This window comes from Glandiceps talaboti, chromosome 2, assembly GCF_964340395.1.
Source record: "Glandiceps talaboti chromosome 2, keGlaTala1.1, whole genome shotgun sequence".
Lineage (NCBI taxonomy): Eukaryota > Metazoa > Hemichordata > Enteropneusta > Spengelidae > Glandiceps > Glandiceps talaboti.
Window position 1 is genome coordinate 33,473,006 of NC_135550.1, and position 21,520 is coordinate 33,494,525.

The 21,520-nt window shown below is 38.1% G+C and overlaps 1 protein-coding gene across 1 annotated transcript; it reads right to left on the reverse strand.

Moving 5' to 3' along the window:
• Positions 1 to 1,176: 1,176 nt before the first annotated feature.
• Positions 1,177 to 21,501, reverse strand: LOC144453483 (uncharacterized). Its single transcript, XM_078144793.1, has 11 exons — positions 21,372 to 21,501; positions 17,581 to 17,701; positions 16,409 to 16,457; positions 14,618 to 14,693; positions 14,003 to 14,122; positions 13,514 to 13,548; positions 12,716 to 12,846; positions 11,986 to 12,130; positions 5,998 to 6,085; positions 5,564 to 5,756; positions 1,177 to 2,982 (listed from the first exon to the last, which is right to left on the reverse strand). Exons 2-11 carry the CDS (start codon positions 17,682 to 17,684, stop codon positions 2,937 to 2,939), a joined length of 987 nt encoding a protein of 328 aa, XP_078000919.1. The 5' UTR covers positions 17,685 to 17,701; positions 21,372 to 21,501; the 3' UTR covers positions 1,177 to 2,936.
• Between the last annotated feature and the right edge of the window lie 19 nt (positions 21,502 to 21,520).

Sequence of the window (21,520 nt, forward strand, 5' to 3'; positions counted from 1 at the left end):
ACATACTTCTACACATTCACACATATATAAAAACCCATATTTATTGGTAAAATTTTACTGTTTATTTCTGTTTGGTAGTTTCAGTACATATTGAAATTTTGAACACAAACACTACAGTAACTGCAATTGCTATCCTGTAAGTCTCTAAAAAGTCAAGTGACTGCATCTTCAACAGGCAGGTTTGACATCATAAGTTGTGCTTTAAAAAAACCCCTGTACAAATTGTTTGAATTATATAATGTTGTGCAACAAATTTTTACTTTAAATCAGGGCAAAACTATCTGTAAAGATTACTATGCTATGTGGAGAGTAATATAATCTTGTCTAGCAGGAATGATACTTGTTAATGATTCATAGGCCCAACAAGAATGGAATATTGCAATCTTCTCAGAAAACATACAATCCTGTCTTATAATAAATGGAAGAGTTTGGGTATTCACCCCTCCCCCCACTCCCCGATTAAGTGGAAGACTCCATAACGCATCACTGCCTCTGCAAAATGGAAGATTTTACGGGCATGTTAAATGAAAGAGAGCACAGTCACCGCTCCAATCACAGGGGCTTGGAATTGGCCAAATTGTTTACAAAATATTTATTTCTTGTTATTGTTTAATATCATAACTAGGCATAGCCCATAAGCTCACGCAGGGTAGATTCATGTGTGACTGGCTGCCTCATGATGATATTGTAGATAGTTCCCTATAATGCAAAGTATATACAACACGCATGTGTAGTCATTGCGCCGCAATGCATCCTTGGGTAAAACCACCAAAAAAAACATTGCGTATATAGGATGCGCATGAGTACTAGTAATTGAGCCGCTATGCAGCCACTACACAAGCTCTTATTTACTTTCACATTTTTGGGGGGCTTTTTTTCACAAATAATGTTTCCCTACAAGGTATATTGTAATAAAGCAATGATTTGAAAAGCTGGGGTAAATTCTAAATCTGAACACCAAATTTCAGCCCAATCTGCTCAATAGTTGTGGAATGTAAGATTTTTGACCAAAAAGACACATTTTTATACTCAATTTGCATATCACTGATGAGATCATCACGTCTTGAACTAATTTAACTTTTTAAATCTAACCCCCCCCCCCCCCCCCCCCCCCCCCGTTTTTTACCCAAATCACAAACTAGTGGTAAGATCATTTTGATTTGAACAATTTCCCAACTAGACACTGAATATAGTATACCCATCAAATATGGCAATCGGTCCAGTTGTTTTGGACTCTAAGTTGTTTACACACACATACACTTTTCCATGCTTATAGCACTACTGAACTTAAGAAATTTAGTTGTGCTAAAAATTACAATACTTTAAGAAACAATTCTGATAAAATCTATGATAAAACAAGTCTTCGTAGAAGACACAATACACAAACCCATGAAATACTTTACTTCTATGTGACTGAATGGAGACATGATTTAAAAGAATTTGGTGGCAACAAATAAATACTACAAAGTGTCTGATAATGCAGGAAATTGATGAATTTTGATAACTGAACCTGAAGATCAGAGTCAAGGCCAAACATCAATGTCTCAAAAGGAAAGTTTAAACTTGGCAATGTGTGTGTGGGGGGGGGGGGAGGGGGGGAGTGACACTTGCATGTAGTCTCTATGTATTAACAATGTGTCGTAAATCATTATTGTTCACAACAAATATGGCTGCCATTGAGTAAAAAGTGATATGACCAAAAATAAAACACGTGTATGTCTATGTAGTTCTCCATTATCTATAGACATGATCTAAAACACATTAGCCACACCTAATTGATACAAAGTGTCTGCAATATGTAAGTAATACCTTTAATTTTGATGGTCTACCCTGTAGGTCAAGGTAAAGGGGGCTTTTATGGGGCTTATAGACACTTGAGTAGAGTCTATGTACTGAGGTTTTTGAGTTATGCAGTAAAATAGTGATTCTTTACTACAAATATGGCTGCCATTCAGTAAAAATTACATGAACACCAAAAATAATGCTTGTGTATAGTTCTTCATATTATTTGTAAACATCCTTGAAAAGAAATTGGCAATGTGTAAATGCCACAATGTGTCTGTGATAGGTAGGAATTTGTTTGATTTTGATTATTGACCCTGAAAGTCAAAGTCTCCAAAAGATAGCTTGCATCTGATAATATGGAGGTATACACTTGAATGGAGTGTCTGTGTATTACAGTTTTTGAGCTATGCTACAAATATGGCTGCCATACTTTCAAATTTGCATATATCAAAAAACAAATTGATGCACATGTGTCCCATATGATATGTACCCTTTGTGTCCGGTTTGAAGAAATCGGATATTGCATGTCTGAGAAATGGTGTACTACATGGATGGACAGAGCCAATTGTAGTAGCCTCCCAGGGAGCTGGGGGATGGGAGTTAATAAACATACATATGTATTTCAAATAAAAATTCAACTTGCTGTTTTCAACACGGGTATTGCTTTACCAATGGACAAAGTGTTATATTCACATCATTGTCAAACTGAAATAAAATAACTGACACACATTTGCTACTTTTGTGTGGCATTAAAATCCTTTGAACACTTTGTGGTTAAAAATTCAAATAAATATAGCTGTAGACATAATACTTAAATGTAAATTATATAAATAGTATGGTAAATCTTGACATGAAACACAACTTAATATACAACTCAGTGAAAACCTAAAGTTTCTCACTTGGTAATGGTGATTATAACCAATAGTGTTGTTCCTTCATATAACTACAGTATTAATAAAATAATGATATAATGAAAATAACCGATACTCCTCTCTCAACATACAATGACCATTGCATAATCAATATACTCATGAGCTTACCAAAAAGCTAAAAAAAATAATAAAATAATTGAACCAAAATATTTAATTGTCATTGTAGGAAAGGCTGTACTATATATATACTGTAGTAGTTTGTCTTGTACAAGCAATGGTTTATTTCTTCCTTCTCAACAGCATCTTTGCCGGTGTTACTATGACCCTGTAAACATAAAAATATAAATGTGCTAATATTGTGCGATGAAACAGGAAGAGTCTGCTTATGAGCATTCATTTTGTTCAGAGACACTATGGTGATCACTTGTAGTCTTGATTCAGATGTTTTGAGGCGAAAAGATATCTTGTACAGACAGACAGACAGTGACTTTTCCCTTCTGGTATTAATTACTAATAATTACTGCATATCCCTCTTCCTTGTGGCTTATTTTCTAAAGTTTTAAGTTTTTCAACATTGAGCTTTTGATAAGTCTTGGACGACGATCCTCACCAGGATGACAAATTCCATAGTTAAAGCTAACCACTAGGTGGCGGTATGATCAGCTTATTGAAAATGTTAGGTAGTTCAATCACCCCCCCCCCCCCCCCCCCCCCTCAATTTTCAATTCAATTGTTGTCCCAATTTGCCAACATTCATTTGGTCAGTCCTTACACAATACATGTACCTTATATATTGTTCAGGTGTTGTCTAACATCTACAATTGGCTGATCACACCGCCACCTAGTGGTCAGCTGTAACTATGCAATTTGTCATTCTGATCAAGGGCATGAGGCAACAATTTTGGTGTCTATAACAATATTGAATAACATGAATAAAGACAACATCAAAATGTTCTGTCAAGGTCTTGTTTGTAATTATTTCAGTATCTTGAATCGATAATTAATATCTGATTATAATTATACACAGAGAAATACATAATTAACTCAATCAAATAGCACTGGAATATAAATAGAATATATGGGACGCTGTGCTGTGGAGTGTACTGATTCAATAGTGCCCCCAATGGTCATAGAATTTACTTCTGTCCTTTCACGCGAAAGTTCGAATGATTTGAATCTTGGCAAACGTCCATGAAACTACTGGAATTTGAAAATTCAATCTCCACGAGCTCAGCATTTGCTCAATTTCCTCAATTTGCTAAAAAAGAAAGGGTGGGGGGACACTTTGGTGTTCTTTTTCGTTGTATGCGTGAAACCACATCACCCTGGTTCATGGACGCTTCTTGTTTTGGGCAAACTTACCAGTGTTTGTTTAATCAGTCAAATGATGTTGTTCTGTTTTCACCGTCATTCAAAGTGTATATTTTGAAGAGATATAGATATGACGACTACTGTTTAATGATTATTTTTACGTAATTTTATGAAAATAATATAGACAGGAATCAACTGTGTTCACGCCTACCGCAACTCTTCGGCACCAAATATTGATTAAATAAAATAAAATATTATCAATTACATTTTTGTTTATTTCCCTCGCAAAAGACACGACGTTTTGGAGCTTCATTTCAAATAATATGCTGTTTCGGCAATCTGTTTTAATGTCCTGCAAACTCCACAATGTACTGCAACATTTGAATATATATCTCACCACAAGAGGGCAGGAGGTGCTATCAAGTTTTGAGAGAAAATTTATTGGTCACATGTTCGATTTGAAGCGTCCTGATTGGTTTATTCGAGGCTGTGTCCTACCCCTCTGTATTACCAGTTTTTAAGCAAGGAATGCGTTTGAGCTCGAGCACGGCAAGCAGTGCGTCAGCTGTCGTGAGCGAACTAAGCTTCGATTTTGCACCATGGTCATGTTCCATTAATGTTGGTAACAGATAAAGCATTACAGACTAAATCTATCTGTATACTTTCTTTTCCTTTATCTTTTTTGTAGTCTTCCATATTTATATAAACTTTTTTCTGCGATTATTAAAAATGTTTCATTTTTTAAAAGACCAGAAAGTGTACAAGTACATACATATAATCATTTCTGGCCTCATGCCCAAAATAACAAATATGTGTAGACGTGTATAATGAGTTTATTAAAATAAACTATAAATAAAGAAGTAAGTATGTAAATGTGACTCATAGCTAATTTGGGCCTTTATTACCTCTATATCATTATCATTTTTGGATTTCACCAGAATTGTTGCCTCATACCCCTGTTCTGATGAGGATCGTCAATCAAGACAGATCAAAAGCTCAATGCTAAAAACTTTGACCTGCTTGTGTGTTATTATCTGTGTAAGTCATTTGATCAAGTTGATAAACACTTTGGTCTCTATAATAAACATATAACATACACTAACATAAATCAATTTTTGTATCAAGCATAACATATTCAATTTTATATGCTATGGATGGTGATAGTTACATTCTTACAGGCCTTTTCAAATGGCATTACAATCTGGTGAAGAAAAGGAATCCATTTGTTATACTTAATGTATGTGTGTTGTCTATTTGTATACATTGTTGATTACTAGTATATCCATTCTATACAAAATAAGAATATAGTTGTTCAATGGGTGGCACAAAGGTTAAAAATGATGTGTAATACAGTAGATACAGCATATGAATTCCTTATCAAAATTGAGTAAATTTCATGTTCTTACTATGGCTAACATGATTTGGCTTTTCTTGTGAGCCAAACTAAATGTTCCACCTAATCTTGAATCCTGGGAAAACATGGCTGCCATAAAAATGACATGGGTTAACATCATTGTGATAACTGTAGACATGACAACATATATACAGAGATTGCAGCAAAGCAGTAGTTATAGCATAACTACCATAATACTTACTCCAATACACTTTCAAGTACACTCTTCTTTCGTTGAGATCTAGCGGTAACTCCTGTACTGGCTACAGCACTTCTAGAACTACCCTGTGCAATATGCAAAGGTCTTGCAAGATTCTGCAATCTCATCATTTCATCCAGTACATCTTGTTGAATATCATCTCTACCTGGTCGTTTACTTGGTAGTACAACTCCTCCTTTGATGAAGATATAACATATACAATTGTCAAAGAAGAAGAGTTTAGGGATGATGAAATATTGTAGTTGGAATCCACTGATCAAATGCTTCCTTTACATGATTGTGACACAGATAAGAAATACAGCAAGAGGACAATGAATACAATTAATGACCAAACTTCATTTGGTTGATAAACATACTTATTACATGCTATCATAATTTTCAATACCCTCAAGGTCAAAGTCATTATCTTCACCTACCTTCTGGTACACCAGGAATGATACCTCCCATATCTGCTCCTGTGGCTGGTGGTGGTGATCTGTCACTTCCTATTGCTGCTGGTGGTGCCTATGACAAACACAAGTATTATTACAGATGAATATTAGATATCACACATACTTCTATTAACTACAACCTTTACTGTGCAAAGTAGAATTTGTAATTACATATACTGCACAAAAACCAGAATCGGCCCATACATAGCACAAGGTGACTACTAAATGTTAAGGTGTTGGAATCAGACCATACATAGCACATGGTAGGCCAACTAAGTACTGAGGTGGTGGAATCGGCCCATACATAGCACAAGGTGGGCCAACTACTAAATGTTAAGGTGTTGGAATCGGCCCATACATAGCACAAGGTGGGCCAACTAAGTACTGAGGTGGTGGAATCGGCCCATACATAGCACAAGGTGGGCCAACTAAATACTGAGGTGGTGGAATCAGACCATACATAGCACATGGCAGGCCAACTAAGTACTGAGGTGGTGGAATAGACCCATACATAGCACATGGTGGGCCAACTAAGTACTATTAGAGGTACTGGAATTGACCCATACATAGCACAAGGTGGGCCAACTAAGTACTGAGGTGGTGGAATTGACCCATACATAGCACATGGTGGGCCAACTAAGTACTAAGGTGGTGGAATTGACCCATACATCACACAAGGTGGGCCAACTAAGTACTGAGGTGGTGGAATTGACCCATACATAGCACATGGTGGGCCAACTAAGTACTAAGGTGGTGGAATAGACCCATACATAGCACATGGTGGGCCAACTAAGTATTAAGGTGCTGGAATCGGACCATACATAGCACATGGTGGGCCAACTAAGTACTAAGGTGGTGGAATTGACCCATACATAGCACATGGTGGGCCAACTAAGTACTGAGGTGGTGGAATTGACCCATACATAGCATAAGGTAGGCCAACTAAGTACTATTAGAGGTATTGGAATTGACCCATACATAGCACATGGTGGGCCAACTAAGTACTGAGGTGGTGGAATTGACCCATACATAGCACATGGTGGGCCAACTTAGTACTATTAGAGGTACTGGAATTGACCCATACATAGCACATGGTGGGCCAACTAAGTACTGAGGTGGTGGAATAGACCCATACATAGCACATGGTGGGCCAACTAAGTACTATTAGAGGTACTGGAATTGACCCATACATAGCACAAGGTGGGCCAACTAAGTACTGAGGTGGTGGAATTGACCCATACATAGCACATGGTGGGCCAACTAAGTACTAAGGTGGTGGAATTGACCCATACATCACACAAGGTGGGCCAACTAAGTACTGAGGTGGTGGAATTGACCCATACATAGCACATGGTGGGCCAACTAAGTACTAAGGTGGTGGAATAGACCCATACATAGCACATGGTGGGCCAACTAAGTATTAAGGTGCTGGAATCGGACCATACATAGCACATGGTGGGCCAACTAAGTACTAAGGTGGTGGAATTGACCCATACATCACACAAGGTGGGCCAACTAAGTACTGAGGTGGTGGAATTGACCCATACATAGCACATGGTGGGCCAACTAAGTACTAAGGTGGTGGAATAGACCCATACATAGCACAAGGTGGGCCAACTAAGTACTAAGGTGGTGGAATTGACCCATACATAGCACATGGTGGGCCAACTAAGTACTAAGGTGGTGGAATTGACCCATACATAGCACAAGGTGGGCCAACTAAGTACTGAGGTGGTGGAATTGACCCATACATAGCACATGGTGGGCCAACTAAGTACTAAGGTGGTGGAATAGACCCATACATAGCACATGGTGGGCCAACTAAGTATTAAGGTGCTGGAATCGGACCATACATAGCACATGGTGGGCCAACTAAGTACTGAGGTGGTGGAATCAGACCATACATAGCACATGGTGGGCCAACTAAATACTGAGGTGGTGGAATCAGACCATACATAGCACATGGCAGGCCAACTAAGTACTGAGGTGGTGGAATTGACCCATACATAGCACATGGTGGGCCAACTAAATACTGAGGTGGTGGAATCAGACCATACATAGCACATGGTGGGCCAACTAAGTACTAAGGTGGTGGAATTGACCCATACATAGCACATGGTGGGCCAACTAAGTACTAAGGTGGTGGAATAGACCCATACATAGCACATGGTGGGCCACTAAGTACTGAGGTGGTGGAATTGACCCATACATAGCACATGGTGGGCCAACTAAATACTGAGGTGGTGGAATTGACCCATACATAGCACATGGTGGGCCAACTAAGTACTGAGGTGGTGGAATTGACCCATACATAGCACATGGTGGGCCAACTAAGTACTAAGGTGGTGGAATAGACCCATACATAGCACATGGTGGGCCACTAAGTATTAAGGTGCTGGTATTGACCCATACATAGCACATGGTGGGCCAACTAAGTACTGAGGTGGTGGAATCGGCCCATACATAGCACAAGGTGGGCCAACTAAATACTGAGGTGGTGGAATCAGACCATACATAGCACATGGTGGGCCAACTAAGTACTATTAGAGGTACTGGAATTGACCCATACATAGCACATGGTGGGCCAACTAAGTACTGAGGTGGTGGAATTGACCCATACATAGCACATGGTGGGCCAACTAAGTACTATTAGAGGTACTGGAATTGACCCATACATTAGGTATGTAATTCGCCCAAAACTGACCAAGTACGGGCAGAGTTACGAGCTCGTAAGTCTCAAGTACGAGTGACGTCTGAACTCGTAATTTCCATATACGGGTGACGTCATACTCTTGCAGTTGGCCTAATTTTCGATGAGTACGCAGAGGACTCACGCCTGTCGTATTCCGCGAGTACGTGGCGAATATCTGAATTGATCGGTCATCCGAGCTGACTACGTGTCCCACGAAAAAATATATTGTTCTGATATCAAAGTAATGTTTCGGTAAAAATTTGAAGTTTGATGAATGACGATCGACATGTGAATGAGCGCGGTTTGTCTTGGAGCTACAGTGTGCATAAAATCACTGTCCACCACTTGAATGACGTGAGCAAAAGACGACTGCATCGGGTGCATTGGAACGATCACACCTTCAATAACATCTCAATAAAGTTGTTCTCCTATTGACCGCCCCGTTGTCTTTTGTATGATTCATAAAAGATTTGAGATGATTGTGAAATGGTGAGAACGGCATGTCACACTCTGACTATAGTGGCGACTTTCAAACAACTTTTCGGCATGAGATGTAACGCAATCATTGATGATTGACTGCGATACCGAAAAGATGATTGTCGGTCAGAAGTGAAAGGAGTTTCGTTTCTTTTTCCAATAAAGATTTTCAAAGGTGTAAAACTTTTTCAGCTTCGGCCTACCTATAAATCTGCGATGTCTAGGAAGGAATCCTCATTCGATCGTGAACCTTAAGATAAAGCCGAAAAAGATGTCCCGTGTGAACCAGTACCATTGCACGGCGAAGCGGCAGCTATGCTTTCTCCGTGTTTGTTATGGCTAGAGTCGCAGCCTGATTGTGAACCTACCCAGTTGTTATTGCTCCGTAGTTTACCCAGAAAAGCAGCAGACAGCCGTGCAATGAAACAGAAACCCCTGACTTCGTTTTTCTGAACTTTATTTTTTCTTCTCATTGAGTGGCTAAATTGCGGACACATCGTTTTATACACATTGATACAATTTGATTACATTTACATGTCAGTGAACACTATTTATAGATGCAACCATGACAACAATACGTTCTTATCAGCTGTCCACCACGTCGTCGTCTTTCTTGTAAATACGTTTTTTGATTTATTCTACACATATTCAATTCAACAATCTTATATTCAACTCTGTATTTAGTTTTAGTATTAAATAAGTACAATTCATTAAAAAGGGTTTCTATGTAGGACGGTACGTTTCATTTGTCTGAGAGTGCATGTAACATATTTGTAAGTGTGATATGCAGCGTACGTGTACGTTCATTCTGTATGAGTGACGTCACTCGTACTTGAGACTTGCGAGCTCGTAACTCTGCCCGTACTTGGTCAGTTTTGGGCCAATTACTTACATGCATACATAGCACATGGTGGGCCACTAAGTATTAAGGTGGTGGAATTGACCCATACATAGCACATGGTGGGCCAACTAAGTACTAAGGTGGTGGAATAGACCCATACATAGCACATGGTGGGCCACTAAGTATTAAGGTGCTGGTATTGACCCATACATAGCACATGGTGGGCCAACTAAGTACTGAGGTGGTGGAATCGGCCCATACATAGCACAAGGTGGGCCAACTAAATACTGAGGTGGTGGAATCAGACCATACATAGCACATGGTGGGCCAACTAAGTACTATTAGAGGTACTGGAATTGACCCATACATAGCACATGGTGGGCCAACTAAGTATTAAGGTGGTGGAATTGACCCATACATAGCACATGGTGGGCCAACTAAGTACTAAGGTGGTGGAATAGACCCATACATAGCACAAGGTAGGCCAACTAAGTACTGAGGTGGTGGAATCGGCCCATACATAGCACATGGTGGGCCAACTAAGTATTAAGGTGATGGAATTGACCCATACATAGCACATGGTGGGCCAACTAAGTACTATTAGAGGTACTGGAATTGACCCATACATAGCACATGGTGGGCCAACTAAGTATTAAGGTGGTGGAATTGACCCATACATAGCACAAGGTGGGCCAACTAAGTACTGAGGTGGTGGAATCGGCCCATACATAGCACAAGGTGGGCCAACTAAATACTGAGGTGGTGGAATTGACCCATACATAGCACAAGGTAGGCCAACTAAGTACTGAGGGGTGGAATAGACCCATACATAGCACATGGTGGGCCAATTAAGTACTGAGGTTGTCGAATTGACCCATACATAGCACAAGGTGGGCCAACTAAGTACTGGGGTGGTGGAATTGACTCATACATAGCACAGGGTGGGCCAACTAAGTACTGAGGTGCTGGAATCAGACCATACATAGCACATGGTGGGCCAACTAAGTACTGAGGTGGTGGAATTGACCCATACATAGCACATGGTGGGCCAACTAAATACTGAGGTGGTGGAATTGACCCATACATAGCACATGGTGGGCCAACTAAGTACTGAGGTGGTGGAATTGACCCATACATAGCACATGGTGGGCCAACTAAATACTGAGGTGGTGGAATTGACCCATACATAGCACATGGTGGGCCAACTAAGTACTGAGGTGATGGAATTGACCCATACATAGCACAAGGTGGGCCAACTAAGTACTGAGGTGCTGGAATCAGACCATACATAGCACAAGGTGGGCCAACTAAGTACTGAGGTGGTGGAATCAGACCATACATAGCACATGGTGGGCCAACTAAGTACTGAGGTGGTGGAATTGACCCATACATAGCACATGGTGGGCCAACTAAGTACTGAGGTGGTGGAATTGACCCATACATAGCATAAGGTAGGCCAACTAAGTATTAAGGTGCTGGAATCGGACCATACATAGCATGCTTTTCAGAGCTACTATTTACTTCCTGAAAGGTTAGGCTTATCTATGGTGTTGAAATCTTTTGTTTATCACAATTTCTATGTACATTTGAATACATGTATTTTATATACAAATTAGGGGGAGGGGAGTGTAATTTGTTTTTGGTTCAGTATAAATTAACAAATGAACCTCAAGCTACATTGTAAAAGGGGTTACAACATTAAAGTAGTTCCATGTAAATTTAATGTGATTTTTTCCAGATCAAGAATTGAAACCATTTTTGTATTTCAACCTCCACTCCTTATCTTTAGGTTCAAAATGTTTTCATATTATTCAATTCTTGTCTCAAATGTGTATTAGTTCTTTGAACAGCTTGATATCATTATTTTATTGATAGAAAGTTCATATTAAACTGATTCTATCTAACTTTAAGTAGATTTAAGTCCTACAATTCAACATTTTCACCCACAGACAATAGATATTACCTTAGATTGTGTTTGTTTCCTGTACAGTGTTCTTGTAGCTCTCTTACTGCTAGGTTCTTGTGAGTTGTTGCTACTTGGAGCTGGTCGTTTCCTCAAAGCATATCTTGGTAGTTTTGTTGAAGGACTTTGTATTGGCGAGTCAGATCTATTGACAATCAGTAAAGTGTACAATGACTTTACTATTATTATACTACATGGTTATTCACACATCCACTATGGTTTCAGCAAAACTTTATGACTGAATAAATGTACAAGAAACTATGCAATTTAGACCAGATCTAGTGCCATTACCATGTATGATTTCAATTTTTGTAGAAGATTATGGATTTGTCTAATAGCAGAGAGGGATGCATGCTTCCTTCTTTTCTTACTATGTATAATTTTGATGGGAATTGAAAAAAATAAGAATTTTACATATGTTCATATGATAAACCTTTGTACTATAAAACTTGTTAACACTATTTCATGCTGTGTTTGTAATGCAGCGTATTCAAGTTCAAATTCATAGTGAACCATCAGTTTACTCAGTCTTACTTGTCTGTGGTTTGCTTTAGTTTTCTCAATAAGTTATATCATAGACAGTAGAGGGGCCCTCTACTGTCTATGGTTATATTGACTCAAATACCTAATCAAATATGGTCAGGAAATACTCTTGTTGTGTTACACAAAGTGTAGACATGCAACGAAAATAAAGACAAATATAAATAAATGAGAGAAAATAAGAACTAACCCATGATGCTGTTTTAATTTCACTTTCTTTATCCTTGGTTTATTACTTCTTATGGCCTGTTCTGGCATGGATGGAGTAACAGGTGATATTCTTGATGTTGTCACTGATGGTCCTGCATTATCTGTGATTTGCTGTGGTATACAGAACAGATCAATCAATCAATGAGTGAATTTATAAAGCACCAGTTTCCACTACAATGTAGAGTTCAGAGACACTATAAAGTTAGAATGCTCTGGAGAATAAATATGTCTTTACGTTCTTTGATGCAGGGATATGTTTTATGATGGAAAGGCCTGACCTTGGGAGGGCTATAAGCCCTATTAAGAAGATCTGCAAAACCCATATCCAGGTTTTTGTGGTTTTATCATACACATGGATGGTGAAATGCTAAAATAAAATGTTTAATTCAATCATTTTTACATCTGTGTGGTGTCAATATTGAACATGATATAGAAATCAAATCAACATTAAGTTCAAATCACAAAAGCCATATCACCAAGCTGATGTGTCAGAATTTTGGTGATGTAGCCAAACCAGGCTTATTAGTGTTGTATCAGTGGTTTCACTGCTGACACATTGACAATTGCTTCTTGTGTTACAAAGCATGTTGCTTAATGCATGACCTACGTATACCAAGCTTAAAACAGTTAAAAGTTGCATGCTGATTGATTTTTTGAGGAAATAGTTCAATGTAGCAATATGACATACAATATCATGTCCATTTTTCATTAGGAGTAGAGTTGTGAGACACAATATCACAAGTAACTAGGACATACACAATATAGTTAGTACCGGTACCTGTGAAACCTTTCCATTGCCTCCATTGATTCTCTCTGAAATTGAAAATAGTTTATAACAGGTGATTTGTCTTCAGGAATATCCATAGAAAGAATATCACATAGTAGACATTGTTACTAGTTTAATATGTTGATTTTGTGGACTTTGTTCAGACTGCTATATACTACAGTCACACAATTATACACCCTCATATTTGTTGTTACTTCTATCAAACAGCCTTGGTCTAGAAAGCCACATCTGGGCCGAAAGGATTACTATCTGAAATCAAAATGGTGTGGAAACTGTGGATACACATTAAAGCAATATTTCAGTTTTGATAACCTGAATGGTACATAATTGTGGTGTGAGCAGTACTGTGGACCTATCTTGGCTGGAGAGGCAGACCTAGATTGTTAGATGTATAATACAGACTCCCTAACTTCATGGTAAATACACATCTATAGCATGATTGGTCTATCAAACTTTACCATTTGTTTACTCAATGCTTACCAGACACAGGCTTCTCTGTATTTTCTGTTAAGTAGATATGGAAGATATTAGGGAATACATTCAGTTTGGTTCCATTTTGGAAGAATTCTAGCCGAGTGGCAGTCTTCCATGGCTTTTTATCTGTCACAAAAACTGTCAAGGAACCAGTCCTCCAAATGACCACACTTTAAAAACAGGACATTCAAACATTTAGAGGTACACTATTTGATACCTGAGGCAGGCTGGTGGAATTGGACCAAAACCAATTTTTTTTTGGCTTCCACAATGGTAAACTATTTTCCAAGAGTAACTCAAAGGAATTTTTTTGTTGCATTAAAAAAACAACACATGTTATGAATTTGACCACTATCCAAATGTCACATTGTGCCATGTGTGATGTTAAGCTGTACAGCAAATTACTGATAATCCCAGTCCAGTGTCTATCTCTTTAAAAATATTTTTTTTTTTATTTTATATTTTTTATTTCACAGATGTTGTGCACGTACAGCAAATTATATTTGTTGAGTATAGCAAATTGTGACATCATGCAATATGAAGTGGCCATCCCCATTGAGATAAAAGACAAAAACATGAGTCACTCAACATAGACAGTCTTCATAAGATGACAAAGGATACATGGAAAGACAAGGAAATGGTCAGTCTTCATTGGCTGAAGTTCATCAGGATTCTTGATAACTACTCTGACTGCGTTCTATAAAATAACCCACATATATGTACACTGAATGCCTTCTGTAAGGATTGTTGTTCCTACACCCTTTGTTATCATCAAAATACACACCACATTGCATAATTACCAAATATCATTAATTAATTTATACAATTGACTCCATGAAGTTAACTCTTGGAACACACAGTCCCAACACTTCAACTGTTTGCCTTAAAGTTACAGGAGATTTACCCCTTTTTGGAAAAAAGGTAAACTGGAAGACCTAGGAAATCACAGACTAATATTTAATTTAACCTGCAATAAGGAAACATTTTGAAAAGAGTATGAGCAGGAGAATTTGTAAATTTTTTAGACAAACATGATATACTTTACCAACATCAGTATCGTTTCAGAAAAAAGTACAGTTGTAAACTTTCACTTTCACTTATTAGCCTTGGTCAGCATTTAATGGATGAAATGGATAAAGGGAATTGCCATTTTATAGATGACTTCTCAAAAGCATTTGATACTGTTAATCATTATATTTTACGTTCTAAGCTTGAACACTAGGGTGTCAGAGGAATTCTGTTAGCCCTGTTTAGAAGCTACCTAAGTTCAAGGTGTCAGTTTGTTAGTATAGGCAATACACATTCTAAGAACAATGGAACATAACTTGGGGTGTTTGACAAGGGTCTATTCTAGGCCCAATTCTTCTCCTCATTTATATCAATGACATTCCAAACTTTTCTGAGTTTTTCAATTTCAGGCTCTATGCAGACAATTCAAATTTTATTCCACTCTACAGAGAAAGGTCCCTCATTTTGTGACATAAGTAATGTACACTCTGCTTTCCATTATGTAATTAATTGGTGTGATGCTAACAAGCTAACAGTCAATTCTGGTAAAACAAAGATGTTAGTCATTGATAGTAGACGCAAATCTCTCTCTGTCCAGGGCTCAATTCAATGCACATTTCATCATATATGTATCAGTATATATATGACAATAAAACACATATCATATCATATCATATTAATTCATTTCAAAGATAAGTATCCTGTATCCACTGAAACAACTGTGAGGGTATTCAATAGATATCTGTGTAAATGACTGCTTACAAGTGGAACATAGACTTAAAGTTATGTATAATCTAAAATTGGATACATGATCAAATTATATGAAGTTCCAATTCTTAAGATATTGCCTAATTACCTAAAATTATTAATTTTGTAAATGATGCATTAAAACAAATGCTACATCAACAAGCTTTGACATGTGTACCAAATTATATTGAATTTGAAGCTTGCATTCTTAAAATATAGCCTAATTGCATTAAATAATCAATTATGCAAATTATATATTGATATTCATTGGTTGTTTACCAGAACCTTTCCCGTTCTTGGCATTACCATAAGAAAGATGCATAGCAAGTTTCCTTACAATTCATGGATTAGTTTTTGAGATATCATGTTTGCACACAGACAGACCAAAGAATGACATAACCCTTAATTAGAGAGGCCGAAACAGTCACAAATCAGGTTAATTTACTTGTATGATAGAAAAACATTCCCTTCCTGAAGGTCTTAAGGTAAAAAAATCACTTTCAGCACAATACTTCTCTCTTTGGCGATATTTTTTGACCCTAAAGTAAACAAGGTAGAAGTCCCTGAAAGTTTCTGTCCCTAACTTCATTGTAGTGGATGTGATACTCATGAGTTACCAGTGGTATTGATTCTTTTGGCAAATGTTAGAATATTTACCTGAATCTCTTTCTGTATGGTTTCTTCATCACATGGTAGCTTGCTGGACCTGTACAATAATATGAGTACTCAGAATCAAACATGGTTTTCTTTTTTTGTTGGATTACATACATGATCATTTAGTACACAAATCTGCACATATTTTATGGTGCTCTCTTAGGGGCAAGATTAATAGTTCAATGAACAAGTAAATAAATACTTAATTCTTTTAGACTGACCTCAGACCCCCCCCCCCCCCCCCCCCGTCCCAACTAACTAAAATGGCCAAAACTGAAAATTGTTTCAGACAGAACAATCAATTTCAAATCAGTATGCAGTAGTATGTAGGTACTATGAATACAAAACCAGTATGTAGTGAAAAATAGTTCTTTTGTTGACACTTTACAGTATTTTAGTGTCAGACCTTTAATTTACTATAGCGAAAATTCTTCCATTTCTCATTTTGACATTCTTACAAATATTTTTATTTAAGGGTACAAAACAAATCCATTAAAAATTAAAATCCCTTTTTGTAGGATGAGAACTAAAATGGGCTCAAACCCCCTTCTCCCTACCAATAAAAGTTTAAGAATTTAGTTTTTTATTCTACACTGAACTATTGATCTTGCCCCTTAGGTTCTACAGTTTTGGTTTTTCCATGTGATGTCATTTGACACAAACAAAACAGTCTCTCAAAGGCCAAAACATCCCACTAAGTGAGGATTACCAAACTTCACTAGCTACTGTAATGTGATATATGTGTATCATTGTTAATAGTGTATTGAATTAATGCAAGGCAAATAAACATTTTGTGGTAAATTCTAACTCCTCCACCAACTTAGATCTTGCATATTGCAACTGACACTCTGTTTTTATATATCTTGTATATTGCAACTGACACTGTTTTTATGCAGACTTACACCTCCACCAACTTAGATCTTGTACATTGCAACTGACACTCTGTTTTTATATATTTTGTATATTGCAACTGACACTCTGTTTTTATATATCTTGCATATTGCAACTGACACTCTGTTTTTATATATCTTGCATATTGCAACTGACACTCTGTTTTTATATATCTTGTATATTGCAACTGACACTCTGTTTTTATATATCTTGTATATTGCAACTGACACTCTGTTTTTATGCAGACTTACACTATAATAAGGATGGCAAAGTAATATACCCACCGGATAGTGTCACTTTGAAATTGGAATTTAAACTTATAAAGTGTATTACTATGTTTGATAATCCTTGTGTCAATATCTGGTAACTTGAATTTCTGCAAACTCATCTTCTTTAACTTGAAATCTAAAAGACATAGAGGTGGCAATAAGATAAATTTTGATGAAATAAGAAGTTAATTTCATTGGTTATGCATTAAAATAATAAATATATTGAGAGAGAGAGAGAGCGACACACACACACACACACACACACACACACACACACACACACACACACACCCCACCCCACACACACACACACACACGGACGTTTTCCCACCAAACTTCAGGCCAATCTGCCCAGTAGTTTTGGAATTTAAGTTTTTTGATAAAAAATTACATTTTTGACCCAAATTCACATCTCTAATGTGAACACTTTCATATGAACAATTTCCATCAACATATCCAAGTAATGTCCCCATCAAATTAAAAATAGCACCAATGGTGTAGCGCAACTGTAGTTTTCAAAAATGTTTACCCACATGCTGATCCATACTAGATATAGGTGTTCATTTGCTGAATTTGCTATGCCTATAGCACTACTGAACAGTTCAGTTGTGCTAAAAATCCCGTTTTTGACCCAAAACTCGCATCTCTAATGCTAACACTTTAATATGAACAATTTTCATCTACACATACAATTAATGTCCCCACCAAATATTACCAAGACAATCGGTCGGGCAGTTTTTGACTTTTAAGTTATTTACACACACACACACACACACACACACATACGCACACAGAGACATTTCACTATGCAAATAGCACTACTGATGACTTTCACTCAAACTTCAATCTACTATGTATCCAGCTGCCCTGAATGTACTTGCTTGATTACAAGGTCTGATTATGATTCACCTCGGGCTGCATTCATTAGTCGGTGTGCTGGTTAGGAGAAAGGGATGTTTTCTCCAGTATAAAATATACAAAATAATGGCGTTTAATAGGTATATTAATAGTCCTGCTTGGAGACGGTGCACGGGTCTAGATTACTGACATGACCCTTAACACCGTCTCTGCAAAGACTCAAAGAGCAATGTACCAATCCTATCTCAAGTGCGGGAACAAAATGCACCCGCACCAATTACCGAATAATTACGTACCCAGTGATCAAATATTAGCAGTCAATCGAAAATGTACTCATTTTACATCTCTTTGACGATAGTAGTTGCTCGTAAGATCCAAAAAAGTGTCGAAATCAGAACTTTTCCAGTTCCGGTTGTATTTCAAACATCCCACCTTACAAACGCCTCCATATTTGATTGGGATGTCCACTACGTCATCACATGTAAGGTGGAACCCTGAAATTATGGTTGAACTTGTGAATTCGGGAGTTTATGTCCTCCGAACTGGGACTTTTGGAGCCACGTCGAGGTAAAACTAGTAAGCATTTGCAAGCAAAAGCATAGTTCCAGAGGCGCGTATGGCTGTAAGTTTATGGTTGTCGACATTCATTCATAGAGGTCATGTTTGTGTGGAGATAAAATAAGATGTATTTACTTGAGGGTTGGGATAACAAAAGAGTTGATTTCTTGCTTATATTTCTCCTTCTTCTTCTTCTTTAAAAGTACAGTCCTCAGAATGAGTTATATTGTACTGGCGGCGTAGCAGCAGAGGGAAGTTGAAACAAAATATATACTAGTACACTTTTAGAAATAAAATATTCTGCATTAGTCCCACACTGTTACTGACTGGACCTACTCTAATTGAAAGTGTCCGGGTTTATGCTGTATGTAAAGTGGTTAGGCAGAGTGTTCCATAGCCTGATGGTGTCTGGAAAGAAGAACTTCTGATAACACACTAGCCAAGAATGATGTACCATGAAGCTGTGATTGTTAGCTCTCCTGGACTTTGAACTTGATGGATGTAGTACATGTTGTTGACTTGATATTTCTATGAGGTTGTTGACTATGCGATACGTCATTGTGACCTTGGCTTGAGCACGTCGTTCTTCCAACGTTGGAATGCCTAGCTCTTGTAGCATTTCAGTCATGCTGTTGTACCCGACTGTAGTCGTTCTTGATATAGCGAACTGCCCTTCTCTGAACTGCTTCAAGCCTCTTGATGTTGACTTGGCAATGTGGATCCCACACAACGGCACCATATTCAAGCAAAGGTCTTACCAATGTGGTGTAACACTGTCGTTTAACCTTTGATGGACAGGTATGAGTGTTGTGTTGTAAGAAGGCTCTGATGCCGTCAGCCTTTTTGGCAGTTGTGTTTATGTGTTCTTTCCATGATAGTTTCTTGTGTAATAACAGACCAAGGTACTTTGCAGTGACTGTACTTACTAATTGTCCATTGTGAATTTTGTAACTGAAGGTAAGTGGATTTACTTTGCTTGTTACATGTGTCACCTGGCATTTCCCTGGATGGAATTCCATCATCCAGTCTGCCTCCCATTTCATCAAATTGTTGAGGTCTGCTTGTAATGAGATGTTGTCATTTCTATTCATGATTGTTATCTGTAGGAGACCGTCATCAGCAAAGAGTCTGGTTTTGGATGAGTTTACACATGTGGGCAGGTCATTGATAAATGTCAAAAAGAGAAGTGGGCCTAGTACTGACCCTTGAGGTACTCCTGATGAAACTGATTCCTCTGTTGATGATTTACAGTCTGATCTGACGACAGTTTCCAAGGAAGTCTTTAATCCATTTGTTGGTGCCATAGTATTCAAGCTTGTATAATAGGCGTTTGTGTGCAACCTTATTGAATGCCTTACTGTAGTCAAGTAATATGACATCAGTTTGTTGTCCATTGTCCAAATTCTGTGCTAGATCGTGAACTACTCCTATTAGTTGACTCTCACATGATCTCTTCTTCCTAAAGCCATGCTGGCAATCGGGTAGTATAGAGTGTTGATCAAAGTGTTCCATTATACTAGAATGTATGACATGTTCAAGGAGCTTTGAGCAGATGGAAGTAAGAGATACAGGGCGATAGTTGGATGCCTTAGATCTGTCTCCTTATTTGACCTCAGGTTAGTCCTGCTTACATGACGGTGCACGAGTCTATATTACTGACTTGACTCTGACAATTGTTGAGAATCGAGTCCCGGATTACTCTGCATGCAAGCAGGACTAACCTCAGGTTGCATTAATTCTTTAGTTACTAGCATTTCTGGTAAGCCCAGGTTTCACGACTGACTCTTCGCAGGACGGAGAAGGAAGGGACGACTTAGTCATTTACTCCACATGCAAGCAGAACTACTAGTACTAGTACTAGTAGCTGCAATAATTGTAGCGTTTGATGTGATTTTTGAGGGCTTATTCGTCTGTCTTTGTGTCTTTTTTGTCGTCCCGATGTTTAACCCGAACCGGTTAAACGTCGGAACGAAAAAAGGCACAAAAACAGACGAAAAAGCCCTCAAAATCACATCAAACGCTACAATTATTGCAGCTAAACTACTAGTAATGATAGTACTAGTAATTATTATTATTACTATTAATATTTTTGAATATTTGTAACTACCAAATATTAGTAAATAACGCCAGTATTTTGTACCACGGCCCATGGATGTATTAGGGAGATCTCCCTAATATATCCATGCACAGCAATCCTTGAAAAGGAAAGTGAATGTGAGCCCCGGTTTTGCTTGCAGACGGACAATCCTACCGGGGATAGTCCTGTTTGAGATTTTGAGATTGGGACAATCACAATGTCACCGACTTATTCCGCCCGCAAGCAGGACTGTACGTACGGATCTCGATTCTGATAATGCCCCTAAACACCTAGAAACACAAGACCTCCTTACCATTAGGATGAATGGCACTTGAAGTTGTAATACAACACACTGTACTGGCGACCTTGTTATATTTCGAAAATGTTGACGCATGGACATGAACAACAAGCGACAGACCACTTCAAAGAGGGCGCCACGAACGGTTCCGAGGTCATTACATG